The sequence below is a fragment of the Passer domesticus genome, chromosome 23 (assembly GCF_036417665.1).
Source record: "Passer domesticus isolate bPasDom1 chromosome 23, bPasDom1.hap1, whole genome shotgun sequence".
NCBI classification, from domain to species: Eukaryota; Metazoa; Chordata; class Aves; order Passeriformes; family Passeridae; genus Passer; species Passer domesticus.
The window spans coordinates 6,276,368-6,300,399 of record NC_087496.1 but is presented as its reverse complement, the minus strand read 5'-3'; the positions used below and the strand labels follow the sequence as shown (position 1 = coordinate 6,300,399).

The 24,032-nt window shown below is 46.2% G+C and overlaps 1 protein-coding gene and 1 long non-coding RNA gene across 5 annotated transcripts; one reads left to right on the top strand and one right to left on the bottom strand.

The window, feature by feature from the left end:
• The first annotated feature begins 1,126 nt into the window (after positions 1-1,126).
• Positions 1,127-4,880, top strand: LOC135285429 (uncharacterized). 2 transcript variants are annotated; one of them, XR_010350271.1, is made up of 2 exons: positions 1,127-1,401; positions 2,092-4,880. It is a non-coding gene; the product is annotated as an uncharacterized LOC135285429 (long non-coding RNA). The 2 variants fall into 2 exon arrangements; XR_010350270.1 differs by having other exon boundaries at positions 1,127-1,499.
• LAYN (layilin) lies at positions 4,711-13,350 on the bottom strand. Of its 3 annotated transcripts, none has more exons than XM_064397696.1 (8): positions 13,148-13,350; positions 12,532-12,558; positions 10,447-10,744; positions 8,012-8,169; positions 7,272-7,310; positions 6,627-6,710; positions 6,099-6,201; positions 4,711-5,468 (listed from the first exon to the last, which is right to left on the bottom strand). In XM_064397696.1, exons 1-8 carry the CDS (start codon positions 13,212-13,214, stop codon positions 5,153-5,155), a joined length of 1,092 nt encoding a protein of 363 aa, XP_064253766.1. In that variant the 5' UTR covers positions 13,215-13,350; the 3' UTR covers positions 4,711-5,152. The 3 variants fall into 3 exon arrangements, with proteins under 3 accessions (XP_064253766.1, XP_064253767.1, XP_064253769.1); XM_064397697.1 differs by having other exon boundaries at positions 12,532-12,555; positions 13,148-13,349; XM_064397699.1 differs by lacking the exon at positions 12,532-12,558.
• Between the last annotated feature and the right edge of the window lie 10,682 nt (positions 13,351-24,032).

Sequence of the window (24,032 nt, the reverse complement as noted above, 5' to 3'; positions counted from 1 at the left end):
CAACGGCGCTGGCACGGCCCGCCCCGCGCCGCCGGGACACCGCGCGGGGACAGGGACAGTGCCGCCGGCCCGGGACACCGAGCGGGGACAGGGACAGTGCCACCAACCCGGGACACCGCGCGGGGACAGGGACAGTGCCACCGGCCCGGGACACCGAGCGGGGACAGGGACAGTGCCACCTGCACGGGGACACCGCGCGGGGACAGGGACAGTGCCGCCGGCCCGGGACACCGAGCGGGGACAGGGACAGTGCCACCAACCCGGGACACCGCGCGGGGACAGGGACAGTGCCACCGGCCCGGGACACCGCGCGGGGACAGGGACAGTGCCACCGGCACGGGACACCGCGCGGGGACAGGGACAGTGCCACCAGCCCTGGGGGACACCGCGCGGGGACAGGGACAGTGCCACCAACCCGGGACACCGAGCGGGAACAGTGCCACCGTCACGGGGACACCGCGCGGGGACAGGGACAGTGCCACCAGCCCTGGGGGACACCGCGCGGGGACAGGGACAGTGCCACCGTCACGGGGACACCGCGCGGGGACAGGGACAGTGCCGCCGGCACGGGACACCGCGCGGGGACAGGGACAGTGCCACCGGCCCGGGACACCGAGCGGGGACAGGGACAGTGCCACCGGCACGGGACACCGCGCGGGGACAGGGACAGTGCCACCGGCACGGGGACACCGAGCGGGGACAGGGACAGTGCCACCAACCCGGGACACCGCGCGGGGACAGGGACAGTGCCACCAACCCGGGACACCGCGCGGGGACAGGGACAGTGCCACCCCGGGACACTGCGCGGGGACAGGGACAGTGCCACCAGCCCTGGGGGACACCGCGCGGGGACAGGGACAGTGCCACCGGCACGGGGACACCGAGCGGGGACAGTGCCACCAACCCCGGGACACCGCGCGGGGACAGTGCCACCAACCCCGGGACACCGCGCGGGGACAGTGTCACCAACCCGGGGACACCACGCGGGGACAGGGGCAGTGCCACCAAGCCCGGGGCACCCGCACTGAGACAGTGCCAGTGCCAGTGCCAGTGCCACCAAGCCCGGGACACCGCGCTGTGACACCGCCAGTGCCACCAGCCCCGGCGGTGGCAGCCGCGGGACCCGCGCTGTGTCCCCACGGCTCGGGAGCCACCGGAGCGAGCCCTCGGCGCTGGCATCACGCAGTGCAGCGCCCTGGCAGGGGGAATGTCACCGGGGCAGGTGGCACAGGGGAGTGGCCGGGGGGTTCGGGTGTCTCCAGCCCCTGGGCAGTGCTCACCCTCCATGGGAAGTTCTGACAAGTTTAAAAAACTTGGTTTTTTTTCTTAATTCCTGGCCGTTGCTGCTCATCCTGTCACACTGAGCAGAGCCCGGCCCCGTCCTCTGACCCCTCGGGAGAGGTTTGTGCACCTTGGTGACATTGGTGACATCCTGTCAGCCTCTGTGAGCTGAACACGCCCAGCTCGTTTTTGGCTGAAGAGGAATGAGGCAGCCCCAGGTGTCTGTCTGTCCAGCCCCAGCTGTCTGTCTGTCCAGCCCCAGGTGTCTGTCCTGGCCAGGCAGGTGCCCAGGGTGATTTTCGCAGGTCCTTTCTCAGTGAATTGTTCTTCTCTTTTATTTCCTGCACATTTGGAGGGGCAGATTTGGAAGCTCTGTTGTTCCCTTTGACCTGAAATGCTCTGAGGACCAGAGCTGAGAATGTTTGAAGAAATTTAAGGCCCTTTCTGCTGAATTTCTGAATTTCTACTGATTCTGCTTTAGGTGTGCACTTATATTTTAAAATTCCACGATCTTTGCTCTGCCAGCTCTTGCCTGTCCCTCCCTCTCCCCTGCTCCATCCCAGACTGGAGGACTGCTGCCTTCCCGACATTTGGGAAGCAGGAATCACCCCTGGGATCTTTTAGTTCCCCTGACTAAACATCCCAAAGCTGATGGCACAGCACTCGCCTGTGGAATCAGCCACAGAGCTTCATGAACACCAGAGTGGACAAAAACAGCTCAAAACAGAGCCTGGACACCAAAAAATAAAAGGAAAAAAGAAAAAGAGTGGAGGAATGCAAGGAACAAAGTTGTGTTCTTTCCCTTTTTAGACAGGTTTTACACGTAAAGCTGCCTCATCCTTGTGAAAAGTTGCTTTTGTTCCGATGAGTGTTCAAGATCCCTGTGCAGAAATGAAAGCTTGTCCTTCACTGCTGATGAGATTCCTGCAAGGAGTGACATTTGGGGATGACGCTGCTGGCTCGGGCTGCCATGGAGAAGCAGGGAGCTGTTGCTGCTCTATTTATCCCCTGCAGAAGTTCTGGCAGTGAGTAACTGATGGCTCGGGTTAGTCAGCCATCCACCCTTTCAGTGATTGATGGCGACGTGAGCGAGCCTTCCAGAATCCTCTTTGAATAGCAAGTGGTGTCATCCCGAGCTGCCACTTGCCAAATTTCACTCCTCTTTCACCTTTTCTTCCCATCCAAACTCGGCGTGTCAAAAGTTACTTTTTTCCCCCCTACAGAATGTTGCCTAATACTCCTTCTCAGTCACGTCATCCTAAATGAAGTTTTTAGCCTGCGAACATTTATTTGCTTCCTGCTCACTTTTGAGCCTCATCCTGAATAGATGATTGAGCCAGATTTTGGTGCTTGGAAGAGAAAACTTCTGCAGAAGTCACAGAGCTGGAAAGTTCGGGTCACAAGAACAGGGCTTAAAAACGCAGCGAGAGGAACTGCACCCACAGGAAGGAAGGAAGGAAGGAAGGAAGGAAGGAAGGAAGGAAGGAAGGAAGGAAGGAAGGAAGGAAGGAAGGAAGGAAGGAAGGAAGGAAGGAAGGAAGGAAGGAAGGAAGGAAGGAAGGAAGGAAGGAAGGAAGGAAGGAAAGAAAGAAAGAAAGAAAGAAAGAAAGAAAGAAAGAAAGAAAGAAAGAAAGAAAGAAAGAAAGAAAGAAAGAAAGAAAGAAAGAAAGAAAGAAAGAAAGAAAGAAGGAAATAAAGGAAGGAATGGAAAGAAGGAAGGAAGGAAAAGAAAGAAAGAAGGAAGGAAATAAAGGAAGGAAGGAAATAAAGGAAGGAAGGAAGGAAGGAAGGAAGGAAGGAAGGAAGGAAGGAAGGAAGGAAGGAAGGAAGGAAGGAAGGAAGGAAGGAAGGAAGGAAGGAAGGAAGGAAGAAAGAAAGAAAGAAAGAAAGAAAGAAAGAAAGAAAGAAAGAAAGAAAGAAAGAAAGAAAGAAAGAAAGAAAGAAGGAAAAGAAAGAAAGAAGGAAGGAAATAAAGGAAGGAATGGAAAGAAGGAAGGAAGGACAAGAAAGAAAGAAGGAAGGAAATAAAGGAAGGAAAGAAAGAAGGAAAGAAGGAAAGAAGGAAAGAAAGAAGGAAAGAAAGAAGGAAAGAAGGAAGGAAAGAAGGAAAGAAGGAAAGAAGGAAAGAAGGAAAGAAAGAAGGAAAGAAAGAAGGAAAGAAAGAAGGAAAGAAAGAAAGAAAGAAAGAAAGAAAGAAAGAAAGAAAGAAAGAAAGAAAGAAAGAAAGAAAGAAAGAAAGAAAGAAAGAAAGAAAGAAAGAAAGAAAGAAAGAAAAGAAAATAAAGAAAATCCTCTGCAGGGCAGCTTTCACGGCCGCTGATGGTTTCTGCTCTGCTCCAAGGAAAGGGATTCAAAGCCCTCCCAAAGCTGAGCAGATTTTCCAGGACACGAACGTGGAGCGCACATGCCCTCGTGTGGTGGCCGCTCCCGCACATCCTCCCGCAGCTGGGATGCCCCAAAGGAGCAGTGAAAACTGCGGGATTTATAAAATTTCCTCGCTTTAATAACTCCCAGCACGCTCAGATCACTGCCAGACCTCAATGGGTGGCTCAAGAGGTCGGATCACACCTTTGGCTGCCAAAATCTGGCTTTACACAGCTGAACTCCAGCATCTGACAAGTTCTCCCTATAATTTTCCTCTTTTTTCAGTGCCTAAAAGATGCTTAATAGCTGCCAAAAAGAAAAAATAAGGAGGCCTGGAATACAGCATCAAAAATGGACAGATTTTTGCATGATTTTCTGTAATTACTGCACTAGAAACTCCAGATATTGTGGGTGCCCAGCCCTGACCACTCTACTGTACCAGGATTTTGTTTTTCAGGAAAAATTGTTGCCCACTCGATGCATTTTCCAAAACAATTAGAATATTATTTATTTTTTAAAGGGATTTCTCCTTTCAGGGCTTTATTTGCTCCATGTCCTGGTGGGGGAACAGCCGCCGTGACACTGCAGCCACAGCACCTGGGGCCTCTAGGAAGTGAGAAGCAGCTGTGACAACTGAAATATTTCAGTGTTTGCAGCAGTCAGCAACAGCTCAGGGAGATCTAAAAACTTTTCCCTGCCTATTTTGGCAGAAGAGATTCATGGCTGTGCCTGCACTCAGTTCTGTTGTTGTTTCAGCCACATTTAAAACACCCTTTTGCCAAACCTTTGTTTCCTCCCAGCTTATGATTTTTTTTTATATTTTTCATTTTCCTATTTATTTATTGACGTGCAATGGAGAACAGCAGACTTTTAGGCAACCAAAACACATTTTAGGTGCTTTATAGTTTTGTTCTACAGCAGTGCTGCTCTCCTGGAGCCAGAAAATCACCCGCAGAACAAAAGGTGTGCAATATTTGTGTCATTCCCCCTCCACTTCTGGGTCTCTGTCCCTTCCAGCAGAGTGAGGGAGAGAACTGGAGGAGTAAAAATGGCCAAACTCATGGGTTGAGATAAAGAAATTTAATAGGCACGGTGGAAGTCTCACACACAAGCAAAGCAAACCAAGGGATTCCTTCCCCACCTGCCAGGTTCAGCATCTCCATCACACACCACAGGAACTTTCAGCACCTTTGAGGAGCAGCAGGTCTATAAATAAATAAGGATTTTGGATTGTCCTTCAGTTTCAAGGCGTATCTTTGGTACAAAAAGGAATGGAGGGTATTAACAAGCCATTCCTTGGGCAAAGGGGGCTTGGTGCAAAGCAAAACCTTTTCAGTTTGGATCTTTAAAAACCCCTATTCTTGCAGAAAATAGAAGAACAAGGGCACAATGCAACACCAGGAAAACAACCACACACACCATTATGAAACAAGTGCATAGAGAGGGCAAGTCAGCTCCTGCTGACACCCAAAATCCAAACTCCAGCGGCTTTTTTGGGTCCGTTTCCTCAGTATCCATAAATCTCGTTGTCCACCCAGCCGGACTCCTCGCTCCTGCCCACGCGGTCCCCGCAGAGCTCGTAGATGTCGTTGGTGACAAAGCCACTCTCCGTGCTGGCCAGTGTCACCAAGGCACTGGAGGTGTCCCCGGGGTCCCTGCAGGGGCTCTGGGCACGGAAGGAGGAATTCTTGGTGCCAGGCCTGGCCCCGGCCAGGTCAGCTTCGGATTGTTTGTGGATCACCCTGTAGATGTCCAGCTCGGGGCTGGGCTGGGGCAGCCAGGGCTCGTCACCCTTCGGGGTCACATCCACCAGCTCCTGCCTCCTGGAGGGCAGGGAGAAAGGGAAAAGCCGTGAAACAGCACGGAGGAAAAGACAAAGCGACAGCAGAGCTGTGGCAGTGGTTTGGTGATGAGCTTCGAGCCAAGCTGCGCTCGGGGCGTTTCTGATTCCAGCCATTCCAGGCTGCTCTCCTGGAAATCTCCTGGAAAATCCTGGAAAGCTCCTGCTGAGCTCAGAGGCTGGGGCAGAACAACTCCCAAAATCCCAGCCAGCATTGCCCCCGAGCTGCTGGGCACACAGGGAAAGCAAGGAGCTAAACATTCTCTGCTCCAAATTGTTATCCTTTTGTTTCCATTGCTGCTTTTTTTGCTTTTGAAGGGAAACTTCTGATAATTCAAAGCTTTAATTAAAAAAGTAGAAGGGTTCACACATCAAAATAATAATCTTGATGATACTTTTCCTGCCTGCTAGGTCTGTGAGTGCAAGAAAAGAATATAAAGTGATTTATTTAGAATTTTCCTTCCCAATTGACTCAGCCTGGAGCATCAAGGCCACTTTTTCAGCATTTCTTTGGCTGCAAACACTCCTGTGCAGAGCTTTTTGCAGGATGGGGAAATTAGCTGTAATCAGGACAAGGTGTCACTGCTAATTCAGAACACAAAATGCCACTCACCTCCTCATGAACAGCCAAAAGCAGGAGATGCCTGTGATGGCCAGCAGGAGAAGCAGCACAGGAATGCTGGAAATAAGGATGAAGGCAAGGCCCTGAACAGGTTCTGGGGGCAAAAATGAAGCAGGGTCATGAGAAGAAATTGCAAGTTTTTCATGGTTAATCACAGATGTACAAACAAAACATTCACAATAAATTTAATAATAAAATTCACAATAATAATATTCATTATTACATTCACAATAAATATAAGAATAAAATTAATAATAATAATATAATGTTCATTATAACATTCACAATAAATATAATAATATAATTCACAATAAATAAATAATAAAAGTGGCTTTTCCACACCCAAAATACTTTGCACAGTTTTGGATTTTGAACATTTTTTACAACCAGAGCAACCTCCTTATTCCGTCCTGGGAAATACTTGAAGGAAGTTTTTTTTTTCCAGAGGCTGTTTTCTGTATTCAGTCCTGCACATTTTGAGGCAAACACTTGCAGTGAGGTTTTGAGAGCACAACTCACCTTTGGCTCCCCCAGCTGTTCCATTGGCACCTTTCCTCCAGCGTTCCTCTGGGAATTTTGGCTTCCAAGGCTCTGTTGCCACAGCTGGAAAGAAGCAGCTTCATTAATTCTGCAGATTATTTTTTTAAAATAATAAAAAATTGAGGCTGAGAGGAGATTGAAGAGGCTGGGAGCTGCAAAGATGTGTGAGGTGCATTGGGACTCTTGCACTTCAATCCCTGCAGCATCACCCAACTCTGCATCACCAGCAGCAGGATTTTCCTGCAGGATTTCCCTGCTGGATTTTCCTGCTGGATTTTCCTGCTGGATTTTCCCTGCTGGATTTTCCCTGCTGGATTTTTCTGCAGGATTTCCCTGCAGGATTTTTCCTGCAGGATTTTCCCTGCTCGATTTTCTCTGCAGGATTTCCCTGTAGGATTTTCCTGCAGGATTTTCCTGCTGGATTTTCCCTGCTGGATTTTCCCTGCTGGATTTTCCCTGCAGGATGGAGCATGGAGCAGCACAGGGGAAGTGCAGACTGCAGGGCAGCTTCTTGCTCAGGGTGTTTTTTGGGTGTCCTTGACGATGAATGGCAGAGTATTTCCACTGCAAGTCAGCAGTAATTAAAAAAAAAAGAAAAATCCCAAACAAATCTGTCCAACTCACCTCTTCGGGAATTGTCTATTGGAGCTCTTGTTGGCTTTTCTGTACGGAAAGAGAAATGCAGAATTTGCTCATGAGTGAAATGCATAATTTCTGTTCTCTCCCCCAATCGGAGACCTCAAACCCCCCACAAAAACCCTCAGGGAATTTATGCAAACCACAAGCAGCTACAGATGCTGGGATTGTTTCCTCATTTGCTGCACAAATTAAAAACTGAGGGAGGGTTTCCTGTCCCTGTTAGGCTGCTTCTGATACACACACACACGTGGTCAGTATCTAAGGAGAAAACCTTTTTAATCTGCGTGTTCTCTAGCTTATATACTCTTTATAAAGCATGATCATTAAGATAAGTTCTTGTGGTGTAGTTATCTTAATGTAGTTATTATATTCATTGGTGCAAAGCAATTAGGGTCAATAAAATTGGTAAAAGACAGAAATTTCATAAGGAATGCATACACATTTACTTGTGCACTTAGTCTAGCTCACAAATATTTTCATGTATATTTTCTAATCTGTTCCCCTGCTGATGGCCTTGTCTTCTTCCTTGCTATGGATACACTTGAAAATACACTTGAAAAGAATCAATTGTGATTTAATAATCAGTTGTTATTTAATCATTAATTAGTATTTAATCATAATTTTCTTCTATCAACTCAGCTTTGCCTGCAGGCCAGCTCTCCAGCCCCCGTCACCACACTCCTTGTTCCTCCTGCTGGGGCTGGAATCCCGCAGAGCCTCCTCACCCAGGGAATATTTGCAGATGAAGTTGTTCTTCATGGTGCATCTGTCATCGTTCCACTGGAACATGTAGGGCCCCCCCAGGCCGGGCGGGGCAGAGGGTTGGTGGTAGAGCACCACGCACACCTCGCCCCCGCACGACGGCTCGTCCGCGTACCAGTTCCTGGGGAAACACAAGAACCACCTCAGGGCCGCCTTCCAGCAGCTTGGAGGGGAAAAAAAGCAGAGTTCCAGGGGTTATGGCACACCCTGTGCTTCCAGTGGGGCAAATGGGAGGGATGAAATGCAGTTATTTGTTGTTTTAATTCAGATTTTTCAAACTCCGCGAGCAAGGTGATGGACAAATATCAGCAAGAAAAGGGCTGAGCTCCTCACAAATTCCCTTCCCTCCTTCCTGCCCCAGTCAGCATGACCAAAAGGTCTCACCTAGCACAATTAACAGATTTTAATTATTATTTTTAAACAAATTTATTTCTTAAATGTAGTGGCAATGAACACCATGGAATAAACCAGAAACGAGGATTCAGTTCTGGTCCCTGGGTACATCTTAAGAACATGGGTTTAGAATTCACTATTTTCTTGTAGACAAGGTCCTTTCTTGAACACTAAAGTAGCTCAGAATGAGCTGCAATCGTGTAGAGAAAGCCCAAGTTCTCCTGAGTTCACAGGAGTTTCTCCACACAATTTTAAATCTGTGCAAAATCATCATTTTTGGTCTCTCTGTCTCAGCACCAGCAACATTTTGGCATCTATTTAATGAAAAAAAAAAGAAAAATCTGAAGCAGAACCTGGCTTTCTCTGTCAGAAATGCACCACCACAGTCTTGCAGATATATTTTTTTTGTTTTGTTTTCTAAGAATAAACCTCACCACCAGCCACCTGTGCTGCTTTTCCAAGCAGTGCACAGGAAGGAGGCAGCGCTGTAAAATCACTGCTGGTGAGGAGATATTTCATGCAACTCAGAGAACACCTCTAAAAGTGCCCTGATTTTGCCAATTTTCAATCCCCACCGATTCTGGAGCAATGCTCTGCCCGCCAAAAAAATTTGCTGTGAGCTGATCCATAGGACATAAATAATTCCAGATACCCCAATGTACTCAGCATGGGAGAACACCCATTTTAAGTGTTTTTTTTTCCAGCCATTCCAATGCTTTATTCCTCCCTCACTTCCTCCCTCCCCTGGTGTTTTCCTTGGCTTTATAATTCAGCAGAAAGGAGAGAGTCTTACCAATGGAAGGCAGGAAAGCTGTGCCTGTTTCTTAGCAGCAGATTCTGTTTCCAGCTTCCCATTACCCACCCCCAATGTCTGAACCACGGGAGAGACTTTAAAATAACAAATAATAATAAACCCTGCTTTTATTTGTTCATTTCTGAGTGACTGAAATGCCTGATGGGCTCCCAGAGCAAAAAGGCCACAATTCTGAGGTGGTTTTTGCATGTCTGATGTAAGGATGCAAATTGGTGTCAACGTTGCTGCTTTTACAATTTAATTATAACCAAGCCTGTGGTTCCTTAAGACAAAGAGGCAGAAATCTAAAAATTGCTGTGAAGACTTCAGTTTTCCATGGCTGCAATAAATCCTGCAGCTCTAATTTTTTGCTGTCTCACAGGAAAAAAATATTATTCCCTCAGTAAAGAAATCACATTTTTCATTATTCAGGACATCAGGTATAAACTTCAGGGATCTGCAGTGCAGGAATCTTCAGTAAGGGAACAATATTTTTCATTTTTCAGGACATCAGGTATAAACTTTATGGGATCTGCAGCGCAGGAATCTTCAGGTCATTTGTAGCTGCCTAATGAGAGATTTTTAAGGCCACACCACTTGTTGTTTCCCCTCCTTTTGGCCCCCAAAAATGATCAATTCAGCCTAAAGCAGCCACTCCCACGGAGCACCACAGGAGGGTGGTGGGATGGGTGCAGAATGTCACTGTCACATTTCCTGAAAAATCCATTAGCTCAGGATTCTTCTCCTGGGAAGCTGAGAAGCCTCAGAGAAAAATGAAACCAGTAATTATCTGATTTGCTTCTCCTGTGTTTTGCTGCTTTGGGACGTGTTTGGACATTGTTTCATTGGGCTTCTGCTGGGAATTGTTTTGACTTAATGACCAATTAATGGGGCAAAGTTGTGTTGGACTCTGAAAAGAGAGTCATGAGCTTTTCATTATTATCTTTTAGCCTTCTGCTTGTATCCTTTCTGTATTCTTTAGTATAGTAAAGAATGCTACTAAAAACATTTTTAAATATAATACAGATCATAAAATAATAAATTAACCTTTAAGAACATGGAGTCAGATCCATCACTCCTTCCAACGACGGGGGTCTCGGAAAACACAACACAGAAGGAGCACAAGTGACAGCTGGGACATCACTGCCTGGATTCTCTGGACAAAATCCCGAATTCCTGAGGGCCCTGCTAGCCCCACTCCCAGGTACCCACCGAAATCTGGACGAGCTCCCATCTGACCAGGAGTAGAAGCTGTGACACTCTGTGCTGTTGTCCCCCTCGTCCTTCCTCCTGCTGAGCCCTATCCAGAAGTCTCCATCGGAGGCCAGCAGGCTCCTGATCAAGGATTCGATCAGCCTCTGCTCTGCTGGGCTCTCGATGCTGACCAAGTGTCCCCCGTCAGCCCTGCAGGCCAGGTGGGCTTCCTCGTAGCTGCTCCTGCGGGAGGCATCGTGGAAATAAACGATTTTGTAGCAGGGTTTCTGCGTGCCGCGCCTGCAAACCGTCTGCCCTGCAGGGAGGGAGAGAAAATGTTACAGGAACGGCGCTAAACGGGACCAAAATTAAGGGTAAAGCATCAGTTTGGGGGAGTTTTGTGCTGTTTGTATGGAAAACACAACACAGGTAAAAAGCCGTCTCCAAGTTTTTATTACTGAGTCTCAAAGTTTAGGTTGGTCCTTTCATGTCCTGCTGTTCTCAGCTCCCTCAGGATTTTTCTGGGGTTTGTGGATCCTGGGAGTTCCCAGCTCCCAAAGAAACACCGTGCCAGAGCAAACTGATACATGCAACCTCTCAAAAAGCAAAGTTCCCGTGCAAGGGTTCCAAGAGGCTTTTTAAAATTATTATTATTTTTAAGGAGTTAAATGGTCTAAATTACAGATTTCCTTATGCAAGGAGAGATAGCGAGAATTTATCTTTTATGCAATATGTATATGAAATAAAATACAATATATCTATATGCAATATAGATATAATATATTCTATCTATATGCAATATAGATATGATATAATATATTCTATCTATATGGAATATAGATATGCTATAGATATGCAATATAGATATATATTCTATCTATATACAATATAGATATAATATAGATATGCAATATATATATAATATATTCTATCTATATGGAATATAGATATGATATAGATATGCAATATAGATACAATATATTCTATCTATATACAATAGAGATATAATATAGATATGCAATATAGATATAATATATTCTATCTATATGGAATATAGATATCCTATAGATATGCAATATAGATATAATATATTCTATCTATATACAATATAGATATAATATAGATATGCAATATATATAATATATTCTATATATATGGAATATAGATATGATATAGATATGCAATATAGATATAATATATTCTATCTATATGCAATAGAGATATGATATAGATAAGCAATATATAAAAATTATATCTATATGCAATGGTTTGATGGATATTGCAGTGCCATAGAATCCCAGAATATTTGGGGTAGGAAAGGACCTTAAAACCATCTCATGAGGACACCTCCCACCATGCCAGGCTGCTCCAAGCCCAGTCCAGCCTGGCCTTGGGCACTCCCAGGGATGGGACATCCCCAGCTCTGGCCAAGCAGGGCCTCGCCCCCCTCACAGGGCAGAATTTCTTATTCACGTCCAACTCAAACTCTGCATTCCCAGTGTCTGCACTGGGGATCACAGGGTGAGCCCCCACAGCCCAATTTCCAGCTCTGCAATGTTCCTGCCTGCCCAGGGAGTAAACAATGTCTGTTTGCAGGCTGCCTCATGCAGAAGCAGCAGAGCTTATTTTGGTTCCGAGGGAAGATCAAAGTGAAAAGACACATCATCCAAAATGATGCACTCGGGTGGTTTTTCCAGCAGAGCAGTCCCAATATTTAGACTGTGGAAACAAACTGTTTTGTTTTGCTCAGTAAATATTTCTTTGCAGGCACAATCTGCTAACCTACATGTTTTTAGAGGAGGAAAACATTCAGCAACACTTGTGGAACAAATGGGATAACACAAGGACAGGTCATTACAAACCCTGCCATGGGATCGTTGCTGGCCTTGCTTTATCCTTTTATGTTGATCTGTAGGAGTGGGAGTTTCAACACCTTCCACACTGGAATTTTTCAGCAGTTAAACAGCCAAAAATGGAGTTTGCTAACATTTTGCACAGGGATTACAATAGGAGCAGGATTTTTACTATGACAGCACAATTAAAAATACATTTCCAGCATAGCCTGAGAATTTGACACTCGGAGAAGAAGGCAAAGCCCCTTACCTCTTCTGAGGGAAATGTCCACTGCTGCTGGGAGAGGCAAGAGGAAAACACAGACAGCAGAGTGTCATTAAAAACCTGCAGCTCTCTAGAAAGTGTCACAAAAACTGCACTCAGGCCCTTCCCTGATACACAAGCACATTTTTTCCTCATTATTAAAAAAAAAAAAAAAAAAAAAAAAAAAAAAAAAAAAAAAAGAGGAAGAAGAAAGTCTGTGCCTTATCAGCCAGCTTGCCATCACTTTCAGCTACGGAAATTAGCTGGAGCGGATTCCTGGCCGGGCTTCCCTGCCCGGTTCAGGAGCCGGAACGCGCCGCTCCGAGCCAGGCTGAAAGGATTCCTTGTGCTCGCCCTTATCCTCATCGGGATCTGCCCGCTGGCTCCAGCCAGGCCCCCAGGGCAGGGCGGCGGGGGAAATCAGCTGGAAAAGTTGGAGAAAACCTCCACAACGACCAAAGCCAGCCTCCCCCCGCACCGCCAAGCGAGAGCATCCCTGCCCATGTCGCGACAGCCGCCCGCCCATCCCGACCCTCCCAGCCACAGCGGCGGGGCCGGAGGGGTATTTTCGGGATAAAGAGGATCCCCGCACACCCTGGCAGCGATGCCCAGCCCCTCTTACCGCTGAGCAGCCGCGCCCCCGCCGCGCAGCCCAGCGCGGCCGCGCACAGCGCTGCGGCCGCCAGCATCGCTCCGCCGGGGACGGGACGGGGACAGCCACAACGACAGCTCCTCCTTCTTTCCTCCCTCCTTTCCTTCCTCCCCTGCCTCTTTCCGCCTCTTTCCTCCTCCTCCTCCTCCTCCTCGGCCCCGCGGAGCCGGCGCTGTCCCGGCGCTCAGCGCTCTGCCCCGCCCGCCGCTCCCGGCTCCCAGCCCCGCATCCCCCTGCCCGCATCCCCCCGATCCCGGTTTATATCCCCCTGCCACCCCCCGCCCTCCAGGAGCCTCCCACGGGCGGGTCCAGCCCCGCGCTGGGCATTTCGGATTGGTTTTTCTTTCTTTTTTTTTTTTTTTATTATTATTTTTAAAGGTTTTTTCTTCGCTTTCGCAGCTGTGGAGGAACGGGATGAGCTTTATGGTTTCCTGCCGCTCCAGCCAAACACTGAACTATTTTATCCACCCCAATCCCGGCTTTCTAAACGCATTCTGAGAGTCTATATTCTGTAATCTGACTATTCTGAGAATTTATATTCTGTATTCTATAATCTGACTCTTCTGAGAACCTGCATTCTAAATTCTAGAATATATTCTGAGATTTTATATTCTATATTCTAGAATCTAACTAGTCTGACAATCTATATTCTACATTCTGGAACCTGACTATGCTGAGAATCTATATTCTATATTCTATATTCTAGAATCTGACTATTCTGAGACTCTATATGCTAGAGCCTGATTATTCTGGAATCTACATTCTATATTCTATAATCTAACTATTGTGAGAATCTATATTCTATGTTCTAGAATATATTCTGAGAATCTATATTCTACATTCTAGAATCTGACTATTCTAAATATTCTGGCTGCTCTGACTCAGCAGGGATCACCGCAAGGATCACTTTAAGTGCAAAATCCCGGGACTGGCTCCAAAATCTCGGCGTTTTTAGCGCACGGTGCCCGAGGGAAGCCCCGGGAGGGGAAGCACAGCAGGGGAATTGTGATTCCCACAGGGATAAAGGCTGAGCCCGTCCTGGGAAAAGCTGCTCCGCACCGGATTCCTGCAGCCCGGGCTCTCCATCCATCCATCCATCCATCCATCCATCCATCCATCCATCATCCATCCATCCATCCATCCATCATCCATCCATCCATCCATCCATCCATCATCCATCCATCCATCCATCCATCCATCCATCCATCCATCATCCATCATCCATCCATCATCCATCCATCATCCATCCATCCATCCATCCATCCATCCATCCATCCATCCATCCATCATCCATCCATCATCCATCATCCATCCATCATCCATCCATCCATCCATCCATCCATCCATCCATCCATCCATCCATCCATCCTTCCATCATCCATCCATCATCCATCATCCATCCATCATCCATCATCCATCCATCATCCATCATCCATCCATCCATCCATCCATCCATCCATCCATCCATCCATCCATCATCCATCCATCATCCATCATCCATCCATCATCCATCATCCATCCATCATCCATCCATCCATCCATCCATCCATCCATCCATCCATCCATCCATCATCCATCATCCATCCATCATCCATCATCCATCCATCATCCATCATCCATCCATCCATCCATCCATCCATCCATCCATCCATCCATCCATCATCCATCCATCCATCCATCATCCATCCATCATCCATCATCCATCCATCCATCCATCCATCCATCCATCCATCCATCATCCATCCATCATCCATCCATCCATCCATCCATCCATCCATCCATCCATCATCCATCCATCCATCCATCATCCATCCATCCATCCATCCATCCATCCATCCATCCATCCATCATCCATCCATCATCCATCCATCCATCCATCCATCCATCCATCCATCATCCATCCATCATCCATCATCCATCCATCCATCCATCCATCCATCCATCCATCCATCCATCATCCATCCATCATCCATCCATCCATCCATCCATCATCCATCCATCCATCCATCCATCCATCCATCCATCCATCCATCCCTGTTCATGGCTCAGGCTCCAAGGGATTTTCCCAGGTGGTGGAAAAGCAGCAAAGTGAATCTGCTCAGGCAGAGAAAAACTGGGATTGATGCTTCAAAGCAGGAGATCGATGGTTTTATAGATTTAAAATCTTCAGCCGCTCTTGGGAGGTCAAAGGGAGAAGCTGATTCTGAAATTGGGAATTTTAAGAGAGGAAAATCCTTTAAAATGCCATGAAAACAGCTCGCTCCAGGCTGGCAGGAGTCAGGAATTCCAGAGGGAAGTGCTGGAAAGCTGCTGGCTTTGTTTCCTGGCTTTTCCGGAAAAATAAAAATACTTCCACAGCCACTGTGCTCCCTGCCTTTCTGAACTCCAGCCAGAATTAAAACAAATTAAAAAACATTGAAGCTTCCTTCTGAAAAATGACGAAGCTGCCATTTCCTTCTCTTGGCCACTGTTGAGAAAAAAATGGGAAATATAGAGAAAAAAAGGAGAAAAGTCTAGAAAAACAGCAGCAGCCTTTTAATTTCTAAATCTTGTAAAAATATGTATAAGTACAGGATAAAACAGAGTAGTTATTGTAGTAGTAGTAATGATAATGATAATGATAATGATAATAATAATAATAATAATAATAATAATAATAATAATAATATTATCCAGGCCATCTTTTTCCCCTAAATAGAATCTGAGTATTTAGACCAAGGGAAACAAAAACCAGAATTTGGGCCAAGCAAACAGACTTAGTTCAGCATTTTAATAAACTTTGAGAAGAGGAAGTGCTTAATAGGAACCAAGTGAAAATAAGGAGGAAGGAAAAAAGGAGGCTTTTATGTCCAAAATGAAGACGTCATTCCTGAAAGTACCTTCTGAAATCTTATTTTCCCGGTTATTTCTCCAATCTCTACACTTATCAGCTTTAATATCTCAGTGCTACTCTGTACAACCAAGGAATTAAATTGTGTTAATTCAGATATTTCGTTCTTAACCTTCAACTCATTTGTCTCTGCTTTGTATCCTGGGAATTACAGCAGGAGGAAAGAAAAGCCTTAATAGAATCCAGGCCTCTTACTCCTGGATTTGATTCTCCCGATAAACATCCGGCCAGGCCAAGCCAAACCATTTTAAATCAGTAAATCTGTATTTCACTGCTGATAATAATAAAAATCCCCAGATGGGATTCTTGCTCTATTGCTCAAATCCAGTTTCTGAGAGCTTTTTAGGGAGTGGAGCGGCCAGTTTGGTAATTTGGTTATAAACCGAGTTTTTGTGTTTCAGTGGGTAAAAACTTGGAGACAGCAATAGAAAAAAAAAACAAAAAACCAAACCAAATCAAAACAAAACAAAACAAAAAAAAAAACAAAAAAAAAAACAACCCAAAAAAACCAAACCAACAATGGTCAGGCTGTAAAGATTCCTTTCATATAAAACTGATTAATTTAGACTCACTGCCTTATTTCTTCTGTCTTTGGGATAGAAAATTGTCCTCAATAACTTTTTTTAGCTCATCTAAACTGCATTTACCTCCTGTGCCTGGCCTGGAATTTCAGAGTTCCCCAGCCTGCAGGATCCTCTTTGCTTAAGGAATTTGTTGGATGATCCCACATTCTCTTCCCAGATTTATACAATTTTCAGGGTTTGCTCTTTGGATTTGTCCATGTCTGAATCAAATCTGAAATCTAAGCAATATCCGTGGCTGACAATACCCTGAACATTATTCTTATTCTATCCACTGCATTAATTTGAATTTTCTTAGACTTATGGGATGCTTTTAGGGTGTCCTATATTTGTGCAAAGCCATTTACTGCTTAAAATGAATCTTTATGGCTGCCCAAAGCTGCAAATCCTGGCTTTCATCCCTGCTTGGAAAACCCCTCCAAACCCATCAAGTCCAACCTTCCAAGGAATTAAAAAAAAAATTTAAAAAATTAAAAAAAACCGAGAGCCTCAGTGAGCTGTTGCTGGCTGCAGGCAGCATCCAGAGCAGACTAATGGATGGTGATGGATGGGATTCCTTGTGGGATTATTGATGGGGAAGGGGGGATTGCTGACTCGCAGGAAAGGCTTGCAGAGCTCAGCACCTCCTGCAGATTGCTCTGCCTGGCCCCGCTCCCAAACCCAGCTCTGCACTGAAAACGGGGAGTGCTCTGCTGAAATTAGGGATAAAAAAATCATAATTGCAGAGTCAGGCTGAAAATGCAATTCCTGTGCTCAATGGTTTGCCTGAGATTGCTTTATTTGTGTTCTGCTGATGGTGGGGCACACTAATTAACCAGAACAATAATTGGGACTCCAGCAGGAGTTCCCATCTTTTTTTCAGGCCATTTCAAGTCCACTTCCAGTTCCCAAACCCAGATCTCCATGAAAAGGGGACTGCTCTACTAAAATTAGGGATAAAAAAATCATAATTGCAGAATCAGGCTGAAAATGCAATTTCTGTTTTCAATGTTTTGCTTTATTTGTGGGAGTTCTGTTGATGGTGGGGTGCACTAATTAACCAGAACAATAATTGGGACTCCAGCAGAAGTTTCCATCTTTTTTTCAGGCCACTTCCACTCCAGTCTACTTCCAGTTCCCAAACCCAGATCTCCATGAAAAGGGGACTGCTCTACTAAAATCAGGGATTAAAAAAATCATAATTGCAAAGTCAGGCTGAAAATGCAATTCCTGTGCTCAATGGTTTGCCTGAGTTTGCTTTATTTGTGTTCTGCTGATGGTGGGGCGCACTAATTAACCAGAACAGTAATTGGGGCTCAGCAGAAGTTTCCATGTTTTTTTTCAGGCCATTTCCACCCCAGTCCACTTCCAGTTCCCAAACCCAGTTTTGCTCTAAAAATGGGGAGTGCTGTACTAAAATTAGGGATTAAAAAAAATCATAATTGCAGAATCAGGCTGAAAACGCAATTTCTGTGTTCAATGTTTTGCTTTATTTGTGGGAGTTCTGCTGATGGTGGGGCACACTAATTAACCAGAACAATAATTGGGGCTCAGCAGAAGTTCCCATCTTTATTCAAGTAATTTCTACTCTAGTCCACTTCCAGTTCCCAAACTCAGCTCTCCACTAAAATGGGGACTGCTCTACTAAAATTAGGGATAAAAAAGGGATTATTGCAGAGGCTGAAAGTCTGAGTTTGCTTTATTTGTGTTCTCTTGATGGTGACACACACTAATTAACCAGAACAGTAATTGGGGCTCCAGCAGAAGTTTCCATCTTCTTCCAGGCCATTTCCACTCCAGCCCAGCTTCTCCAAGGAAGGGGACAGCTGCCACCACAGGCCTTAATTCCATTTATTCATCAAGAATAAATGGAGGGAAATGTGAGAACAGAAGCCTTGGTGAGGCTGAGATGAGCCCAGTCAGAATGGGAGTCAAAACCTGCAAATTTGGAGGAGAAAAAACCCCAAAAATCCATTTTGTCCTCATGATTTTTAGTGGAAATGAGCAGTAAATGAGGAGGATCACTGGGAAGGAGCACAGCTCTTGTTTTATTTCCCTGCCTGAATATTGGTGCTGCTCTCTGGTGCCCTCAGCATTGCTGGGGCTCTGATTCCTGCTCCCAAATTCCTGCTCCCAGCGCTGCAGACCTGTTTTCCTGGCTGTGTGGCTAGTGATTGTTGCTTTGGGCAATCAGCTAACTACACTGCCTGGCAACCAGGCTGATGGCAGAGCCTCTCACCCCTGCTCTTCCTCCCCAAAGCCCCTCCTGCAGCAGCTTCTGCCATTAATCATTATTTTCTCCAATTAAAATTCTTAGTTAAGCGAAGAGGTAATTATACCTACAGCGAGTTTAATTTCCACTCCACATTTTAGGGGTTTTTACTTATAAAAACTGCAGTGAACACAACAAAAAGGCCATTTAAAGAGTGCAAATGCAAAGCAATTAAACACTAAAATACAAATTATTATGCAGCACCACACTGCATTTGAGTATAATCATTGCTCAAAACTCCCTTCACTTACCTTGCTTAATAAAATATTTAAAAAAGGAGAAAATTAGTAATATCTGGCAGAGAAGCTGAAGGATGCAACCTAAAAAATTCATAGTCCAGTCTGTGTGTGTTAAAAATTAAGTATACAGTAAATTAATGATTTAAAACCAGACAGGATTCTTGGTCCAGGAAAATTCCTGAGGATTTTAGCACCAACTTCAAGAAATCCAAGATTTCACTTCAAATTACCAACACTGCTGTGGCAGGTAAAACTCTGGAAACAAAGGTGCAGCTAAATCCCATTATTCATGATTTTGCCGTCGGAAGAAGGGAGCTGGGAGTTTCCTGGAGCAGGGAATGCTGTGCCTTGTTTTGATGGCAGTGAAGTTAGTGATTGTGGGAGGATGGGGACAATCAGCTAACTACACTGCCTGCAAACCAAGGACTCCTCCTGGAGCCACGGAACCAAGCCTGGAATGAAAGGAAACACTTCCAAGAATTATACTGAATTATATGGAATCGTCTCTGAATCAAGAAAAAAATATCATCCAACACCTCCATAACACCTTAAAGAATTCAGGACTTACCTTGGAGCAGCTTACCTTGGAATAATCCCCAAAAGGACAGAGTCTGGATGAAAATGATTTCATGGGGAGGGAAAAATGAGTGGATTCTTCCCTGTTCCTTTTCCCTGGAGCCTTTCCCTGGCAGAATTCCTCTGGGGATGCTCCCAGCTTTTCCTCTGGGATGTTCCCATCCTTTCTCCTGGGATGTTCCCATCTTTTCCTCTGGGATGTTCCCAGCTTTTCTCCTGGGTTGCTCCCATCTTTTCTTCAGGGATGTTCCCATCTTTTCCTCTGGGATGTTCACATCCTTTCTCCTGGGATGTTCCCGTCTTCTCTCCAGGGATGTTCCAGTATCTTTTCCAGTGGATGCTCCCATCTTTTCTCCTGGGGTGCTCCAATCTTTTCCCTGGGGTTGCTCTCATCTTTTCTCTGGGGATGTTCTCATCTTTTCTCTTGGGATGCTCTCATCCTTTCCTGTGGATATTCCCATCTTTTCCTCTGGGATGTTCCCAACTTTTCTCCAGGGATGTTTCCCATCCTTTCTCCTGGTTTGCTCCCATCTTCTCTCCTGGGGTTGCTCCCATCTTTTCTCCTGGGATATTTCCATCTTCTCTCCAGGGAAGTTCCCACCTTTTCCCTGGGGTTGTTCCCATCTTTTTTCCTGGGTTGCTCCCATCTTCTCTCCAGGAATGTTCCCATCTTTTCCTCTGGGATATTCCCATCTTTTCCTCCAGGGGTGTTCCCATATTTTCCCCCGTGTTGTTCCCATCTTTTCCCCTGGGGCTGCTGGCTCCGAGTGTCCCCAGGCCAGCCCCAGCCTGGGAGCTTTGTGTACTCCTGTCACCATGGCCACCCCCAGGGGGACCTGGGGACGGCTCAGGTGGCCCCAGCCGTGGGAGCTTTGTTGCAGGAGAGGTTTCCATGGGCAAGGTCAACACGGGAAACACACCCAGAGTTTGGAATTCCCACCCAGAGTTTGGAATTCCCACCCAAAGGGCCCCAGGGTGGCACTGGTGGCAGTCCCAGCTGCTGTCCCCGGGGCTCCAGCCCGGTGCCATTCCCAGCAGGAATTCCCAAAACAGCTCAGAGGGGTGGGTGTCCCGTGCTGTGCCCTGGTTTTGGGGTCTGCCCGGCCACTGCTCTTGGGTCTGTTCAGCCCTGAAAATCATGGCACACACACACAGAGGAAGCAAACCCAGAAATTTTAAAGAGTTGTGGCAACAGCTCATAGACTCCATAAAGTAAACCCAGGTAGCTTTGCAGTCTTTCCTTTGTTGTTTAATTTTAGAACATCCTGGGTCAACACCACTGGCGTTTTTAGGTTCATTTTATTACTTAAATCACTAAATCTTAAATCAAATTCTACCAATATGGAGTACTCAAACCCTTACAATTGTTGTGGTGGCGATCAGAATCAGCTTCTGGTTCACTCCAGCCCACAATAATTCTTTTTACAGGCTGAAGTACAGGTGTAGAAGTTTATAAGCTCCAGGTATGAGGTTCCTTCCGCCCTCTGATTTCGTGGTCCATGGATTTGATGCTTCTGGGTGTGACCAGGACAGTGAGCAAACAAATGCAAGCTGCTTCTCCCTCAGGAGATTGTCACTGAGGATGCTTTTCCCTATGGAAATCACTCAGCCTTTCTGATTTTTATATCAAAATCTACAAACTGCAGCTGCTTACCTGGAGGAACTGCCTTCCATCACCCACAAAAACCAAATGCCTTGCAGAGGGGAGCTGCACTTGGCTTCTTTATTTCCATTTTGGTCCTTTAAAACAGGAAAACTGCAAAAAAAAAAAAAGTCCTGCAGGGGTGGCTCCTGCCAGAGTGTGCCTGGGGGAGCTGTGTTTGCCCTTGGTTTGGGCTGCAGTTACTACAGAAACTGTCCCTGGGTCTGTCCCTGCCTGGCTCAAGCCTGGGCTTGCCTGCTGACCCAGGGACAACTCCTTTAATCTGGCTCAGAATGCTCCTGCCCGCCTGGGGGCCCATTTCAGTCCCACTGAAAGCTTTGGGCACGTTTCCCTGCCTCCAGCCAGCTCTGGATCAGCCCCATGGATATCCAGGCTCTGTTTTTTAGTGGTTTGGCTTTTTTTTTTTTTTTTCCAATTCCTAAAAAGGATTAAACCAGCATCACGTTCCAAAAGGCACAAACATCTCCTCGTTCATCTCCTGCCTCCTCTCAGTCAGAGCACTTGGCTGTCCATGCTGGGTTTTGCTAAATCTGCTGGGATGGGAGCAGATCCTGTTTGGGTGCAGCTGGGGAGGAGTGGGGGCACAGTTTGATGGCTGTGCCACTTTTGGTTCTCTTCCTCAGCAGTTTTTACCCAAACAGGGCACCCAGGGCTGTGTTTTCTTCCAGCCAGTGACAGCTGACAGCTCTGGGAAGGATTGGAGCCTGATTAATGTCCCTAATTAATGAGCCAGTTTTCCTTGTCGCTGCAGTGGGGAGCCAGCATCACCCTCTGCTCTTCTGCTTTCTGTGACATTAACGGGGAAAAAATGCTTCAGCTCCTGCATGGCATCAAAAACACCAAGTTTAAAAGTTCTCTGAATCCCCATTTCAACCAGAATTTGAACAATCAGAGCCAGCTGGGTGAATCGCTGAGAACTTTGCCTAAATTCCCCCTAAATTTAAAACAATTTTGTTGTTTGAAATGTGTAGAATTTGACCTCCTGCCCGTCATCCTCCAAGATTTATCCCCTCAGTGCCCGGCTGGTTTCTCAGGTGAGGGCTTTGTTTGCTGCTCACCTGCAGTTCCTGTGCTGGCCATGGGAACGAGGAGCCCAACAGGAGGAGGAGGAGGAGGAGGAAGGATCCTGGTGGAACCCAGGCTGAGGATTTTAGATTTTCTTTGCTGAAAGGATATCATTTTGGAAGCCTCCTCCACAGTCTCAAGAGAACACTGCATTTGACGTGAGGCCGTGGAGAAGGCTTCCAAAATTGATGGACAGCACTGGGATTGTGGGTGTGGAGTTTTGTCAGAATTGTGTGATATCACAGGGTGGGAAATTTAGAGTTAAAGACCGAAATACAGGATCCAGGCTTCCCTCTGATGTCCCTTGTGGATTCCAGGCCTCTATCACAGAATTTCCCCACTCACAGGAGATGAGGAGATGGAGCAGGAGATGCCTCAAAACCCCGTCCTGTGTCTCTGTGTGACCCCAACCCCCTGGCATTTGGGACAGGGGAATTCCCGGGGCTGAAACGTGGCAGGGTCAGGAATGGTGAGCAAACTGTGCACTCCCCACCCTGGCTGCTGCTGGTTTGCAGTGGGAACGCTTTGGGTAGCTCGAGAATTGAAGAAAATCAAAGTTGAGAGGAAGAGGTCATGGTTTTTATTAGGTTACAATATCCAAAATTGAGGAAAAATTGTGTGAAATCAAATAAATCAGACTTAATACCCAGATTTTGGTCAGAAAGGCAAAATCATCCCTACAGGAATCCCAGCCTGTGTGTCTGGGATTGTTTAGGAAACCCAGAGTGGACTAAATTGACTGAGAAGACCTTAAAAAATTGTAATTATGTGCGTCACCCATCATTTTTAAGTGGCAAATCTTTCTCTTGGACATTTCCCTGGACGGCAATTTTGTCAGCTCAGTTAAAAACCCACAGACCTGTGGTGGTTGCCCTGAGTTTTTTGTAACACCTGCTTCTCCTGCAGTCCAGCCACACTAGTGAAATCAATGTGATCAGAACTTTAAAGTCATTTAAGAGCTTTTATTTTGGGGTTTTTTATTTTGACATCTCACCATGGAATGGAGTTTTAAAAACATAAAAAACTGATGTGGCTGCAGGGAATCCACTCAGCTAAAATGACCTTTTGAAAGGAAATTTAACATCCAGAATAAAACTCAGCCCTCAGGCACGAAGAGCCAGTTTGGCTGTCCAAGAATGCTCCAGAGCTAATTCTGGATGCAGACAGAGTCAGATCTGCACAGGCTGCACTCACACAGAGGCCAGAGAATGTTGGGTGGAAATTCTTCCCAGCAGCAGCTTCCTGTTGTCCTCCAGCATTCCCCAAAAAAGCCCAGAGCAGGCTGGCCCTGCCCTCGGCGCTCCAGGGAAAAGGAAGGAATGATTCAGGGAATAAAATCATCCCAGCAGCACAAAGTGGGGTCACAAAACTGAGGGTTCTGTGTCTGAAAAAAAAAAAAAAAAGTTTTTTTCTGAGGGTCCCTTCTCTGCCTCAGACTCTGGTTTCTGTTTTTTTGGGTGGTCGTGGAAAGGGAAAGGTCCCCGCTGGCTGAGGAGGTGTTTGGATAAATGAGACAAAAGAGAGAAGGAATTTGGGGCTGTTTGTGGTTTATTACTCATTCCTTAAAAGCAGAATTTTTTTTCTGAAAGC